At 33.7% G+C, this 17,945-nt stretch overlaps 1 protein-coding gene across 4 annotated transcripts in view; it reads left to right on the top strand.

The window, feature by feature from the left end:
• The window catches only part of LOC110444201, an 82,911-nt gene that overhangs the window by 25,641 nt on the left and 39,325 nt on the right, over positions 1–17,945 (top strand). For all 4 annotated transcript variants that reach the window (XM_021488619.1, XM_021488625.1, XM_021488613.1 and 1 more), the window contains 13 exons: positions 2,231–2,800; positions 3,122–3,297; positions 3,552–3,627; positions 5,377–5,628; positions 5,957–6,144; positions 6,293–6,524; positions 6,672–6,806; positions 7,449–7,613; positions 8,065–8,226; positions 10,296–10,397; positions 11,659–11,763; positions 12,495–12,621; positions 12,892–12,985. In XM_021488619.1, the coding sequence (XP_021344294.1) occupies positions 2,231–2,800; positions 3,122–3,297; positions 3,552–3,627; positions 5,377–5,628; positions 5,957–6,144; positions 6,293–6,524; positions 6,672–6,806; positions 7,449–7,613; positions 8,065–8,226; positions 10,296–10,397; positions 11,659–11,763; positions 12,495–12,621; positions 12,892–12,985 (2,384 nt within the window). The remainder of the gene's footprint in view (positions 1–2,230; positions 2,801–3,121; positions 3,298–3,551; positions 3,628–5,376; positions 5,629–5,956; positions 6,145–6,292; positions 6,525–6,671; positions 6,807–7,448; positions 7,614–8,064; positions 8,227–10,295; positions 10,398–11,658; positions 11,764–12,494; positions 12,622–12,891; positions 12,986–17,945) is intronic.

Raw genomic sequence — 17,945 nt, 5'->3', positions numbered from 1 at the left:
TGATATGAGCATGCTGCTTTTCTTTAATTTTCATAACGGAGAAAGGGTGTTTATAGATGATGATTCAGCACATATATACAGGTAAAAATTGATGGACATGTCTCAGACATTTTTGGGATGCTACAGGGGAGCGTTCTACAATGTTAAGGGAATTTGCTGAAAAGATATTGGCCATGTTCATGGAAAATTCACTCATGTGGCATAAAACATATCTGTTTTATAGTACATTAGCCTTGATATATAAAATAAGTATAGCCACATTTCACCATATTGTTACCTGTATTTGGTCAACATTTTATAATCAGTTTGAAGGATGTGGGCATCATGAGAACACTGAGACCTATTTCAGGAACCAGAAGATATTGATTGTGTAGATTCCCACTCACCATTTTTCAAAAAAATCAAGTTATGATATACATACTTTCTCTGCACCCTTGCTTATTGTCATTAAAGTTAAAGGCTTACGTTTAGCTATTAGATATTATACATAAAAAGCTGACCAATAGAAGATTGCCAGTACCTCGTTTTTGAAGGTGATCAAAGAGCTACTCCTTAGATCAAAGCCAGTCCGTTTTACCATTACACTGCAGCTTGATTCATGTTTAAATCAAACCTTTAATCAAAGATCAGAGGAATTAAATCTTATCTTACATTGGCTTATAAGTTCATGTTCATGAGTGTTTATAAACTTCATATATTATCTTACATTGGCTTATAAGTTCATGTTCATGAGTGTTTATAAACTAGTATCTCCTCTTACATTGGCTTGTAAGTTCATGTTCATGAGTGTTTATAAACTTCATATATTATCTTACATTGGCTTATAAGTTCATGTTCATGAGGGTTTATAAACTTAGTATCTTATCTTACATCGGCTTATAAGTTCATGTTCATGGGTGTTTATAAACTTAATATCTTATCTTAAATTGGCTTATAAGTTCATGTTCATGAGTGTTTATAAACTTAGTATCTTATCTTACATCGGCTTATAAGTTCATGTTCATGGGTGTTTATAAACTAGTATCTTATCTTACCTTGGCTTATAAGTTCATGGTCATAAGTGTTTATAAACTAGTATCTTATCTTACATTGGCTTATAAGTTCATGGTCATGAGTGTTTATAGACTTAGTATCTTATCTTACATTGGCTTATAAGTTCATGTTCATGGGTGTTTATAAACTTAATATCTTTTCTTACATTGGCTTAAGTTCATGGTCATGAGTGTTTATAGACTTAGTATCTGTACGACTTTATGAATGCTCCATTCCACATCCATACTCTTATGTGTATATGTATATGTGCTAGTTGTAATACCGGTACTAGTACAAACTCCACACAAAGGTTGGTGGTATGCCCTGGAGAGGCAGGGCCTGTTTGGAATCCTATCCAATGTGGCTTTGTAGATTAACATGGCTTATTTACCTTGTACTGTATACCTATGCTGCGTTAGTGTTTGTGTGCATATCTTTATTATAATATCTAATTCAAACTGGATATATCATTGTACGCATAATCATTATACACTTATATGTACAACTGCATGGTTTTACCTTGTATGACTGCCTGCTTCATTACTGTAGCCATTCAGCCTAGTTCATCACCGCCAGCATGATTAGACAATGAAAACATATAACAAAAATAACTCTTGGACTTCAATTTCAATGATTTTATTAGATTAAAAAGCTTAAGTCAGTTAAGTATGTGTGAATTTTCAATATTTTTTGAAACATTTTGAAAGTTTTCAATGTTTATATTAATTTTATTTTCTTACAAGTATGCAATGTCTGTGTGTTGAAAATGCATTGTAGATGATTTGTTCTTCTATGTTCGTACAGGGGTTAACTATTGTGACATAAATGTCTTAGCTGTTGGTATATATGGATTAAGTATTGAAGATGTGAATGTCTTAGTTTTGGTATAAGGGTTTAGAAATGTAGACGTGAATGTCTTAGCTGTTGCTATAGGGTTTTAGAAATCAGAGTGTTGTGATCTTAAGATAGAGTTGTGTATGACACATGACCCAGTATGACTATGACATGGTCAAACATGTATACAACTTTGACATGAACTTGATGATGTTGACATGGCCCCTTTATGACTTTGACATGACCATATGTGACATTGAAATGACCCCATTTGACCTTGACATGACCTTGACTGACTATGACATGGTCAGACATATATATGACTTTTATACAACCCTGTGTATGTTTCCTGTGCTTTTTTCAGATAACAATAGGAGAAAGAGATCTACATATGCTTCCTACAACAACTTCCTGAGAAAGCAACCATTAAGCTTCGCTTCTTCTTACAAGGACATTAAAGGAAAACGACCAACACTCATTTCTCCTGATGACAGTCTGAGGAGAAAGCGACTTACCCAGGATTCTAAATCTGTTATGGTGTCCCACAATTATGCAAGGAGTAAAAGACCTGCACTCTTTTTGTATAACAAAAGGAGAAGACAAAGATTTGACCACGTTGCAGACAATAGACAGAAAAATAATTGGAGGAGAAAGTGGACTGTTTTGTCTGAAAATCTTGCGAGGATTCGGAGTAATGTGGAGCCCCAGCGTGCTGTAAACATGGAGAGGAGTCGGAGGAATATAGAGTCTCGCCGTGCTATAGACATGATGAGGATTCAGAGGAATATGGAGCTCCACCGTGCTGTAAATATGATGAGGAGTCAGAGGAATGTGGAGCCCCACCCTGCTGTAATCACGGAGAGGATTCGGAGGAATGTGGAGCCCCACCCTGCTGTTGACATGGTGTGGAGTGCAGCTTTCCCCATGTGCAGAGGTAAGCCAAATAATAAGGAATGTCACTGAACACTAACAAACATTTATATGATATATGGATACATGTAATGTTAAAATGTTTCTATAGACATACACGATCATGCTGTGGCTAGTTGTCTGGAATTGTTCAAATTCTAGTTTCAGGTTGGAAATATTTTTTTCTCATTTTGCAATGATTATTAAAATGTAGAAATAAAGAGATTATTTTTATTCTTATTCATGTGATTGAAGGGGAAATTCTTTCTAATTTGGTAAAATTGAAGGGTTTATCATTGATTTTTATTCTAGCTTTTAAATAGACTGTATATGTTTCCTCTTGCAGATACAGAAAAACCCACATTCAGAGATTGTCCAAAGTCCCCCGTTTTTGTGAGTCTGCCACCTGGGGGCCCTGTACCTGTCGATATCACTGTCCCTTCAGCCTATGACAACTCCAACAGCTCTGTTACTATGACTTACAGTCCATCTGACTTCAGAACGCCATATCTTTTCAGAAAGGTAGTTCTATTTTCGTGTTTTTATCTCAATTTAATAATTTCTTACGTTAGTCTTTGCTTCATGTTATGGTACTCTGAACTAACAGGAAATCTCCCCTGTATTTCTTGTACATGAAAAACTGAATATGTATTTTGTGAATAGTCAACATTTAAATTAACCTTTGATAAACTTGGAAAACAATGATTGATGCAAGTTTTTGCAGCATTAAAGATGTAAAGCAGTTTTCTTTGAGAAGTTTGTTGATTGTGTTCTAGAACACCACAGTGATAATCACTGCCCGGGATACCAGCAATAATGAGGCCAGATGTAACTTCCAGGTGATACTGATAGGTTTGTAGAGTTTTATTGTTTTACATATGTTTGTATTGATTATAAAATACACCAAACATTTGCTAGAGTGGTAAGGAGGCTTATATGTGGTCAAATATTGGAAGTATTTTAATTTAGAGATGCAGGATGATGAGTAATGCTATATCACTGAAATATACCACATTATCACTGAAATATACACCACATAATCACTGAAATATACCACATAATCACTGAAATATACCACATAATCACTGAAATATACACCACATAATCACTGAAATTTACCACATAATCACTGAAATATACCAGAGTCATTGAAATATACCACATAATCACTGAAATATACCACATTCATTGAAATATACCACATAATCACAGAAATCTACCACAGTCATTGAAATATACCACATAATCACTGAAATATTCCACAGAGTCATTGAAATATACCACATAACCACTGAAATATACACCACATAATCACTGAAATATACCACACAGTCATTGAAATATACCACATCATCACTGAAATATACTGAAATATACCAAATAATCACTGAAATATACTGAAATATACCATATAATCACTGAAATATACTGAAATATACCGCATAATCACTGAAATATACACCACATAATCACTGAAATATACCACAGCGTCATTGAAATGTACCACAGAGTCATTGAAATATACCACATAACCACTGAAATATACACCACATAATCACTGAAATATACCACGGTCATTGAAATATACCAAATAATCACTGAAATATACCACAGTCACTGAAATATACCACACAGTCATTGAAATATACCACATAATCACTTAAATATACCGCATAATCACTGAAATATACCACAGAGACATTGAAATGTACGACAGAGTCATTGAAATATACCACATAACCACTGAAATATACACCACATAATCACTGAAATTTATCACATAATCACTGAAATATACCAGAGTCATTGAAATATACCTCATAATCACTGAAATATACCACAGAGACATTGAAATGTACGACAGAGTCATTGAAATATACCACATAACCACTGAAATATACACCACATAATCACTGAAATTTACCACATAACCACTGAAATATACCAGAGTCATTGAAATGTACCACATAATCACTGAAATATACCAGAGTCATTGAAATATACCACATAACCACTGAAATATACACCACATAATCACTGAAATTTATCACATAATCACTGAAATATACCAGAGTCATTGAAATGTACCACATAATCACTGAAATATACCACGGTCATTGAAATATACCACATAATCACTAAAATATACCACAGAGTCATTGAAATATACCACATAACCACTGAAATATACACCACATAATCACTGAAATATACCAGTCATTGAAATATACCATATAATCACTGAAATATACCACAGTCTTTAAAATATACCACATAATCACTGAAATATACTGAAATATACCACATAATTACTGAAATATACCACAGTCATTGAAATATACCACATAATCACTCAAATATACTGAAATATACCACATAATCACTGAAATATACCACAGAGTCATTGAAATGTACCACAGACCCATCAATCATCAACTGTACCAGATTTAACTAATACACTGTGTCATATCCTATCATTGATGTTGGTGTGTACAGGTCTGCACTATAAAGTAAACTCATCATTTTAAAAAGAATATCTGGCAATAGATGAAACTTAGACAAATGTGTTTGAATATTGACGGCCACCATTTTTTGTCACAGATACCTTCCCTCCTACCATTGAATGCCCGATGTCGGTGGTAATAGAAAAGTATGATACAAACCAGACTACAGTTCCTATCCGCTACCATGGCAACTACATCACGGCAATAGGGGACAGTGGCATTGCTCAGTACACATACCGACCACAAGAGGGCACTTATATCAGCATTCGCACCCACGTCCAAGTCATGGTGACAGTGCACGACAATCAAGGAAACACAGCCTCCTGTAACTTCACCTATGAAGCTCAGAGTAAGGGATTACTTGATGAAGAGGATGTATAATGACTTACTTTGGTCTTTCTCCATTGTTAATTTCTGTTAGCTCTTATGTGGCTAGGATTTTAAATGAGTGCTAATCAGCTTAACAAGAAGGCTTACTTTGCTTGACAACAGTATAGTAAAAATAATTTTGAACTTCATTTCTCAGATATGTTTACAAATAATACACACAAACGTTAATTTGGTCCCTGAAAGTATGTAATGAATTAGTTTTACAGTACAACTACTAGATATTGTTTTTTCTCTGATAAGTGAAACTTACAAAGAGAGTACTGACAGTGTGCATTATTTAATTTCAGGAAATGAGAGTTTCCCTATATATCAGTTGGACTTCAGTGTGAACCTGTCTCCGGCTAGTTCACACTCTAGTGTATGTGATGTGAGCTCACTGATGAAGATAAACATATCCAACATCATCAAGGATGACTGCTACACCAAATTCCCACAAATGTTCAGCATAGAAGTGAAGAGTTTACTCATTGATCAGGTATCAGCTTATGTCATCAGTCTGATGTTCTGTTAAACATCAATTCTCATTTCAAAGAATTGCAATTTGAAGCAATGTAAAAGAACAATGAAAAGATTTTAATAAATGTATATTTATATAAAAGAAAGCTACTTTTTGTCATTTACAGGAGGTTGTAAATATAACAGCTCAGATTTGGAGACAGTCTCCCTCAGTGGAAGTGACTCCGGAGGCAATGTCTGTATGTGCGAAGTATGCCACGAAAGCATTGAACACACTTAATAATGTAGTTCTACAGCTAACTAGCTGTGAAGAGGTGGCATTATCATACTCCAGCAAGACCTTACAACAGGGCTTCACATGTCCAAATTACAGTGTGTTAACACCTGCCAAATACTGTCGTAAGTAGAAAAAATATTTACTTGTCAATTCATAAAACATGTGAAAACCACATCAGCAGAATTTTAGTTGTACGATAGGTATGTTACAGTCATTAATAAGATATAAAATACATGGTATAATGGTATGGAATCTTTGTTGTTGTACAGGCCAGTGTGTGCTGGGGACCTTTCCTAACACCAGTCAGTGTGAACCCTGTCCCAAGGTCAGTAATGACAGGCCAGCTCGCCATCCCTACTGTCAGATCTGCTCACTGGACACTCAGGAGGACAGCCACTGTCTAGGTACAGTCAATCTGAAACACAACTTGCTCAATGCTTCTTGGCAACATGCTTCCTTTTCTCAGGTTTATAAGTAGTTTTAAAAATCTGTATTCATAGTGAGGCCAATTAATCCAAGTGACCTCTAAATAAAGGTCCCAGTTACTATGTCATAAAAAGTAACTTGACATATGACCTAGACATGGACCTTGGCTGTTAATGGCTTTAACACGGTTAGGCTTCACAATTATGTGTTCCCGGAGTGCAATTAAAACTGACTTTTAATTAATTTCCTCTGTAACAAAGGTTATCCTATTGGGGACTATGGCTTGATCGCCTTACTCTGCTGTTTAACCATACTCTGCAGTGTTTCGAAATAACATATGTTAGGCACATTTTTTTTTTTATCCTACCAGCCCCTGTGGGCTGTGAGGCATTTGGAATATTTGAACTGCGATGTTCTGGAAGGCACAGATTCAACTTTGGATGTTAAGAACAACTTGTGTTGGACATCAGGGCCAGCCATTATTAAAAGTAGCAATTGTTCATGTTAAATTTAGTGTTGTACGTTGTTTTCTTTTTAAGTACATAAAGAGCTGCTAGGGAGATACTTTCAGGAAGCTTCATTGTAATTTAAAAACACTTCTGTCCTGAATCAATCCACAGCTGTGTGTAAACCTGGAGAATACTCCAGCACTGGTCTACAACCATGCATCAAATGTGCCAAGGGAAACTACTCTACTGACAATGCAAGCATTTCCTGTACTGAATGCCCAGGAATGTCCACTAGCACTGTGAACATAGGATCCTCATCTCCATCAGACTGTAAAGGTTTGTAATAACCCTGACAACACTGATGCTAATAACAGGATTTAATCTTTGATTATGAAAAAATGTAAACATTTTTAAAACATGTACAATATAAACTTTTAGAGTGAAAATTTCAGCAATAATGTTCAGCATTGTTACTTGTTTAACATAGACAAATATTTATGTATTTTTGTTTTGATTTTTTTTCAAAATTTGGGCAGTGTCATTTACTGGAACTATTAAAGGTTAAACCATTTTTGAGGTCACTATGGCCTTTTCTAAAAGGTTTATATCATAATGAAAATAATACTCTTGCAGTGCACACTCCTTGTTTCTACAGTCCTCAAAATTATAAAACCAGAAAGAATGAAACTGGAGTCAGTGACTTAATTACAGAGTTTTTCTGATGAGAGGCTGCATAGGTAGAATGTTCTGTAATAAACAGTGCAGTAATTTGTTTCCTCTACAACAGAGGAATGTCCAATGGGAGCCTATAGCTTGACTGGTCTGAAGCCCTGTGTGCACTGCCCCTATCACTTCTATTCTGACCACACCCGGTCAACATCATGTACGGAATGTCCGAGAGGGAAAGGCACCACATCTCCTGGGGGAGCTTCACAAACTCTGTGTAAAGGTAAGCTGGCAAGGTTTACATTGTGAATACAGGGATAGTAGATACCAGGCATGATTCAAATGTTATATTCACAGAACTAGTAGATACCAGACATAGTTCAAATGTTATATTCACAGAACTAGTAGACACCAGTCAGAAATCATGTGTTATACTCACAGTACTAGTAGACACCAGGCATAATTCAAATGTTATATTCACAGAACTAATAGATACCAGGCATGATTCAAATGTTATATTCACAGAATTAGTAGATACCAGGCAATAATTCAAATGTTATATTCACAGAACTAGTAGATACCAGGCAAAATTCAAATGTTATATTCACAGAACTAGTAGATACCAGGCATAATTCCAATGTTATATTCACAGAACTATTAGACACCAGGCATAATTCCAATGTTATATTAACAGAACTATTAGACACCAGGCATAATTCAAATGTTATATTCACAGAACTAGTAGATACCAGGCATAATGCGTGTTTTATTATTCATAGAACTAGTAAATACCAGGCATAATTCCAATGTTATATTTATTCACAGAACTAGTAGACATCAGGCATAATTCAAATGTTATATTCACAGAACTAGTAGATATCAGGCATAACTCAAATGTTATATTCACAGAACTAGTAGACACCAGGACTAATTCAAATGTTATATTCACAGAACTAGTAGACACCAGGCAAAATTCCAATGTTATATTCACAGAACTAGTAGACACCAGGCATAATTCAATTGTTATATTCACAGAACTAGTAGATACCAGGCATAATTCAAATGTTATATTCACAGAACTAGTAGACACCAGTCAGAAATCATGTGTTATACTCACAGTCCTAGTAGACACCAGGCATAATTCGTGTTTTATTATTCATAGAACCAGTAAATACCACTCAGAGTTCATGTTTTATTATTCATGGAACTAGTATATACCAGGCAGAATTCCCATCTTATCATTCATAGAACTACTAGATACCAGTCAGATTTTACATGTAAAGATACAGTATCCACATTAATACTGTTATAACAAACACAATGAAATTTTAAGCTAAAACTAACCCAAAGGGACTGTAGATATAGCAAACTCTAGGGAACCTTAGTTATAACAAACTGTAGGGAACCTTAAATATAACAAACTCTAGGGAACCTTAGTTATAACAAACTCTGGAGAATCTTAGTTATAACAAACTCTAGGTAACCTTAGTTATAACAAACTCTAGGGAACCTTAGTTATAACAAACTGTAGGGAACCTTAGTTATAACAAACTGTAGGGAACCTTAGTTATAACAAACTCTAGGGAACCTTAGTTATAACAAACTCTAGGGAACTTAAGTTATAACAAACTGTAGGGAACCTTAGTTATAACAAACTCTAGGGAACCTTAGTTATGGCAAACTTTAGGTAACCTTAGTTATAACAAACTCTAGGGAACCTTAGTTATAACAAACTCTAGGGAACCTTAGTTATAACAAACTGTAGGGAACCTTAGTTATAACAAACTCTAGGGAACCTTAGTTATAACAAACTCTAGGGAACCTTAGTTATAACAAACTCTAGGGAACCTTAGTTATAACAAACTCTAGGGAACCTTAGTTATAACAAACTCTAGGGAACCTTAGTTATAACAAACTCTAGGGAACCTTAGTTATAACAAACTCTAGGGAACCTTAGTTATAACAAACTCTAGGGAACCTTAGTTATAACAAACTCTAGGGAACCTTAGTTATAACAAACTCTAGGGAACCTTAGTTATAACAAACTCTAGGGAACCTTAGTTATAACAAACTCTAGGGAACCTTAGTTATAACAAACTCTAGGGAACCTTAGTTATAACAAACTCTAGGGAACCTTAGTTATAACAAACTCTAGGGAACCTTAGTTATAACAAACTCTAGGGAACCTTAGTTATAACAAACTCTAGGGAACCTTAGTTATAACAAACTCTAGGGAACCTTAGATATAACAAACTCTAGGTAACCTTAGTTGTAACAAACTCTAGGGAACTTAAGTTATAACAAACTCTAGGAAAGTTTTATTTTGGAAGGAGTTTTGTTTGTTTGTTACAGTACTGAATCCCTGCCTCAGTAAAGTTTGTCTGAATGATGGCACATGTACCATGTTGGACGAAGGACGTTTCCATCAGTGTTCCTGTCTGTCTGGCTTCACTGGTAGGTCAACACACTGTAGTCACCAACTTCTCTTACTGTTTAAGTTATGTATGACTGTTTTATACCTCAGGCCACAAAGTAATGGGAGTTTACATTGAGGGAGAGTACTGTACTCATGAGGAGAGACTGTGCTTGTGAGGGAGACTGTGCTTGTAAGGGGGAGACTGTGCTTGTGAGGGAGACTGTGCTTGTGAGGGGAGACTGTGCTTGTAAGGGGGAGACTGTGCTTGTGAGGGAGACTGTGCTTGTGAGGGAGACTGTGCTTGTGAAGGGAGACTGTGCGTTTAGGGTAGACTGTGCCTGTGGGGGATGACTGTGCTCGTGATGGGAGACTGTGCTTGTGAGGGAGACTGTGCTTGTGGGGGAGACTGTGCATGTAAGGGAGACTGTGCTTGTAGGGGAGACTGTGCTTGTGAAGGGAGTCAGTGCTTGTGGGGGGAGACTGTGCTTGTGAGGGGAGACTGTGCTTGTGAGGGGAGACTGTGCTTGTGAGGGGAGACTGGGGAGACTGTGCTTGTGAGGGGAGACTGTGCTTGTGAGGGGAGACTGTGCTTGTGAGGGGAGACTGTGCTTGTGAGGGGAGACTGGAGAGACTGTGCTTGTAGGGGAGACTGTGCTTGTGAGGGGAGACTGGGGAGACTGTGCTTGGAGGGGAGACTGTGCTTGTGAGGGGAGACTGGGGAGACTGTGCTTGTAGGGGAGACTGTGCTTGTGAGGGGAGACTGGGGAGACTGTGCTTGTAGGGGAGACTGTGCTTGTGAGGGGAGACTGGGGAGACTGTGCTTGGAGGGGAGACTGTGCTTGTGAGGGGAGACTGGGGAGACTGTGCTTGTAGGGGAGACTGTGCTTGTGAGGGGAGACTGGGGAGACTGTGCTTGTAGGGGAGACTGTGCTTGTGAGGGGAGACTGAGGAGACTGTGCTTGTGAGGGGAGACTGTGCTTGTGAGGGGAGACTGTGCTTGTGAGGGGGAGACTGTGCTTGTGAGGGGAGACTGTGCTTGTGAGGGGGAGACTGTGCTTGTGAGTGGAGACTGTGCGTGTGGGGAGAAGACTGCTCATGGCGGAGACTACTGTGCTCATGAAGGGATCAGTATCATTTCAAATACCCTGTTGTAGTCACTGAACAAGTGTGGGGGTATTTAGTTAGATTGTGCTTACAGGTCTAGGTGTTTGTGTATTGAGTGATGATATACTACTGTTTATACACCAGAAAAGAAGTGGGATGGTTTATGTGAGTTGTGCTATTACTACTGTTTTACAGGCGAGCGCTGTGAAAATCACATCAATGTATGCCAAAGCTACCCCTGTATGAATGGAGCAACATGTCAGGCCAGCAACAGTTCCAACAACTGTATCTGCCGTCCAGGTATTTATACATTCAAAACCCTGTTATGAATGGAACTTAATTAACTGAAGTAAATGTTTTTTCCCTATTGACTTATGTGTTCAATGGCATATTTTCACAGCCATATGTTTCAGCTTTCCTATCTTAAAATACTTTTGAGCTTATGTGATGGGTGACAACCATCATATGTCTAGTACCAGTTTTTATCCTACATACATTAGATGGTGGTCTGGACTGTTGAAATAGCCTTTCATTTGTGGTCCCTTCGCCATTTGTGGTCGGCAAATCTGTCTGTAGTCCAACCTTAAAGAACATTTTTGTCTATTACTCAAAAGTAATAGACAGATCTTTTCTCAAATTCCATGTGTAGGTTCTCTTGGTCCCTAAATATGCATGCTTAATTTAATTTGATATGAAGATGAAAAAAACCTGCCATAAATAAGAAACTACTCTATTTGTTGAGTAGTGCTAAGCTTGCTGTAATTTAACGACTACTAAGTATGTCCTTTTATAGTTATCGGGACTGGAAATAAAGGTAACAGATGGCGAGTGGGTTGAAGACATCATGCATCCTCTAAAGCATTTCAGCATTATATGTATTTTGCCAACACCATTTACTGACACAGGCCTTGGGCTGCTTGTCGTTTTGTATCGTAAATGATGTATACAGTAACTGGGGATGTTTTTTGTTACTGTACCCATACGTATATTACATTGTTATACTCTGCTACATTAAAGTTGTGTATTTTCAGGTTATACTGGCTTATATTGTGAGACAGATATCAACGATTGTGAATCAAACCCCTGTGTACATGGTAACTGTATTGATCGGCTTGGAGGATTCTCTTGTGCCTGTTACCCAGGTTATAAAGGGCTCAGGTACTCAACTCTTCTTTAAATATGGATTAGTTTTCATTTCCTGTTTTGCTTAAATGTTGAAAATGAATCTGTCTTGTGACTTCCTGCCAAAACTGAAATAAAAAGGACTAACCAGATACTTTTGCTCTGAAAATCCTACACTGATGACATAAACTACTTGGAATTTTAATGACAAATCTTTGCAAAATAGTTAGATATTCTCACTCAGGACATTTGCAATCAATAAATCATGCTCTAATTTATATGTGTTGTTCTTTCCTCCTTCTGTAGTTGTGATTCCCCGTTAAATGAGTGTGCCAGTCAGCCATGCATGAATAATGGGACATGTGTGGACAAGATAGGGGAATATCGCTGTTACTGTAATGTAAGTGTCTCGCTACAGTACTAAAGTGTATCAATACTATAAGTATCTTACTACAGTACTTCATTGTATCAATACTAGTAATATAGGTATCTTACTAAATACTACAGTATATCAGTACTAGTAATGTAGGTATCTTACTAAATACTACAATGTATCAATGCTGGTAATATAGGTATCTTACTAAATACTACAATGTATCAATGCTGGTAATATAGGTATCTTACTAAATACTACAGTGTATCAATACTAGTAATATAGGTATCTTACTAAATACTACAGTATATCAATACTAGTAATGTAGGTATCTTACTAAATACTACAATGTATCAATACTGGTAATATAGGTATCTTACTAAATACTACAATGTATCAATACTAGTAGTATAGGTATCTTACTAAATACTACAACGTATCAATACTAGTAATATAGGTATCAATACTAGAAATATAGGTATCTTACTAAATACTACGGTGTATCAATACTAGTAATAATGGGACATGTGTGGACAAGATAGGGGAATATCGCTGTTACTGTAATGTAAGAGTCTCGCTACAGTACTACAATGTATCAATACTGGTAATATAGGTATCTTACTAAACACTACAATGTATCAATACTAGTAATATAGATATCTTACTAAATATTACAGTGTATCAATACTAGTAATATAGGTATCTTACTAAACACTACAATATATCAATACTAGTAATATAGGTATCTTACTAAACCCTACAATGTATCAATACTAGAAATATAGGTATCTTACTAAATACTACAGTGTATCAATACTAGTAATATAGGTATCTTACTACAGTACTACATTGTATCAATACTAGTAATATAGGTATCTTACTAAATACTACAGTGTATCAATACTAGTAATATAGGTATCTTCCTAAATACTTAAGTGTATCAATACTAGTAATATAGGCATCTTACTAAATACTATAGTGTATTAATACTAGTAATATAGGTATCCTACTAAATACTAAAGTGTATCAATACTAGTAATATAGGTATCTTACTAAATACTATAGTGTATTAATACTAGTAATAAAATCATCTTATTAAATACTACAATGTATCAATACTATCAGTATCTTACTAAATACTACAGTGTATCAATACATTTAATATAGGTATCATACTAAATACTACAATGTATCAATACTAGTAATATAGGTATCTTACTACAGTACTACAGTGTATCAATACTAGTAATATAGGTATCTTATTAAATACTACAGTGTATCAATACTAGTAATATAGGTATCTTACTAAATACTACAATGTATCAATACTAGTAATATAGGTATCTTACTAAATACTACAGTGTATCAATACTAGTAATATAGGTATCTTACTAAATACTACAGTGTATCAATACTAGTAGTATAGGTATCTTACTAAATACTACAATGTATCAATACTAGTAATATAGGTATCTTACTGAATACTACAGTGTATCAAATACTAGTAATGTAGGTATCTTACTAAATACTACTGTGTATCAATTCTAGTAATGTAGGTATCTTACTAAATACTACAATGAATCAATACTGGTAATATAGGTATCTTACTAAAAACTACAATGTATCAATACTAGTGATATAGGTATTGTATCAATATTAGTAATATAGGTATCTTACTAATACTAGTAATATAGGTATCTTACTAAATACTACAGTATATCAATACTAGTAATGTAGGTATCTTACTAAATACTACTGTGTATCAATTCTAGTAATGTAGGTATCTTACTAAATACTACAATGAATCAATACTAGTATTATAGGTATCTTACTAGATACTACAATGTATCAATATTAGTAATATAGGTATCTTACTAATACTAGTAATATAGGTATCTTACTAAATACAAAAATGTATCAATACTAGTAGTATAGGTATCTTACTAAATACTACAATGTATCAATACTGGTAATATAGGTATCTTACTAAACACTACAATGTATCAATACTAGAAATATAGGTATCTTACTAAATACTACAGTGTATCAATACTGGTAATATAGGTATCTTACTAAATACTACAATGTATCAATACTAGTAATGTAGGTATCTTACTAAATACTACTGTGTATCAATACTAGTAATGTAGGTATCTTACTAAATACTACAGTGTATCAATACTGGTAATATAGGTATCTTACTAAATACTACAGTGTATCAATACTGGTAGTATAGGTATCTTACTAAATACTACAGTGTATCAATACTGGTAATATAGGTATCTTACTAAATACTACAGTGTATCAATACTAGTAATATAGGTATCTTGCTAAATACTACAATGTATCAATACTAGTAATGTAGGTATCTCACTAAATACTACTGTGTATCAATACTAGTAATGTAGGTATCTTACTAAATACTACAGTGTATCAATACTGGTAATATAGGTATCTTACTAAATACTACAGTGTATCAATACTAGTAATATAGGTATCTTACTAAATACTATAGTGTATCAATACTAGTAATGTAGGTATATTACTAAATACTACAATGTATCAATACTAGTAATATAGGTATCTTCCCAAATACTATAGTGTATCAATACTAGTAATGTAGGTATATTACTAAATACTACAATGTATCAATACTAGGAATAAAGGTATCTTACTAAACACTACAGTGTATCAATACTAGTAATATAGAGATCTTAATTACTAAATACTACAGTGTATCAATACTAGTAATATAGATATCTTATAGGTATCTTACTAAATACTACAATGTATCAATATTAGTAATATAGGTATCTTACTACAGTACTACAGTGTATTAATACTAGTAATATAGGTATCTTATTAAATACTACAGTGTATCAATACTAGTAATATAGATATCTTAATTACTAAATACAACAGTGTACCAATACTAGTAATATAGGTATCTTACTACAGTACTACAGTGTATCAATACTAGTAATATAGGGATCTTACTAAATACTATAGTGTATCAATACTAGTAATATAGGTATCTTACTGAATACTACAGTGTATCAATACTAGTGATATAGGTATCTTACTAGATACTTTAGTGTATCAATACTAGTAATAATACTACAGTGTATCAATACTAGTAATATAGATATCTTATAGGTATCTTACTAAATACTACAATGTATCAATTTTAGTATTATTGGTATCTTAATAAATACTACAGTGTATCAATACTAGTAATATAGGGATCTTACTAAATACTATAGTGTATCAATACTAGTAATGTAGGTATATTACTAAATACTACAATGTATCAATACTAGGAATAAAGGTATCTTACTAAACACTACAGTGTATCAATACTAGTAATATAGGGATCTTACTAAATACTATAGTGTATCAATACTCGTAATGTAGGTATATTACTAAATACTACAATGTATCGATACTAGTAATATAGGTATCTTACTAAATACTACAGTGTATCAATACTAGTAATATAGAGATCTTAATTACTAAATACTACAGTGTATCAATACTAGTAATATAGGTATCTTACTACAGTACTACAGTGTATCAATACTAGTAATATAGAGATCTTAATTACTAAATACTACAGTGTATCAATACTAGTAATATAGATATCTTATAGGTATCTTACTAAATACTACAATGTATCAATTTTAGTATTATTGGTATCTTAATAAATACTACAGTGTATCAATACTAGTAATATAGGGATCTTACTAAATACTATAGTGTATCAATACTCGTAATGTAGGTATATTACTAAATACTACAATGTATCGATACTAGTAATATAGGTATCTTACTGAATACTACAGTGTATCAATACTAGTAATATAGGTATCTTACTGAATACTACAGTGTATCAATACTAGTGATATAGGTATCTTACTAAATACTACAATGTATCAATACTAGTGATATAGGTATCTTACTAAATACTTTAGTGTATCAATACTAGTAATGTAGTTATCTTACTAAATACTACAATGTATCAATACTTGTAATATAGGTATCTTACTAAAAACTACAATGTATCAATACTAGTGATATAGGTATCTTACTAAATACTATAGTGTATCAATACTAGTAATATAGGTATCTTACTAAATACTATAATGTATCAATATTAGTAATATAGGTATTTTACTAAATACTACAATGTATCAAAACTAGTAATATAGGTATCTTACTAAATACTACAATGTATTAATACTATCAGTATCTTACTAAATACTACAATGTATCAATACTAGTAATATACATATCTTACTAAATACTACAATGTATCAATTTTAGTATTATTGGTATCTTAATAAATACTACAGTGTATCAATACTAGTAATATAGGTATCTTACTAAACACTACAATGTATCAATACTAGTGATATAGGTATCTTACTAAATACTATAGTGTATCAATTCCAGTAATATAGGTATCTTACTAAATACTACAGTGTATCAATACTATTAATATAGGTATCTTACTAAATACTACAATGTATCAATAGTATTAATATAGGTATCTTACTAAATACTACAATGTATCAATACTAGTAATATACATATCTTACTAAATTCTACAATGTATCAATTCTAGTAATATACATATCTTACTAAATACTACAATGTATCAATACTTGTAATATAGGTATCTTACTAAATACTACAATGTATCAATACTAGTAATATAGGTATCTTGATAAATACTATATTGTTACTACACTACAAAGGTGTATCAGTTCTATATAAGTCTATAAGTATCTTACTATATTACAATGGTATATCAATACTATATCTAATTACTACAGTGTAACAATACTATATCTTACTACTATACTACAGTGTATCAATACTATATCTTACTACAGTGTATCAATACTATATTTTACTACTGTACTACAGTGTATCAATACTATATCTTACTACTGTACTACAGTGTATCAATACTATATCTTACTAC

This window comes from Mizuhopecten yessoensis, unplaced genomic scaffold (assembly GCF_002113885.1).
Source record: "Mizuhopecten yessoensis strain PY_sf001 unplaced genomic scaffold, ASM211388v2 scaffold2023, whole genome shotgun sequence".
Lineage (NCBI taxonomy): Eukaryota > Metazoa > Mollusca > Bivalvia > Pectinida > Pectinidae > Mizuhopecten > Mizuhopecten yessoensis.
The sequence above is the reverse complement of the archived record's forward strand: the minus strand, read 5'-3'. Positions and strand labels throughout refer to the sequence as shown.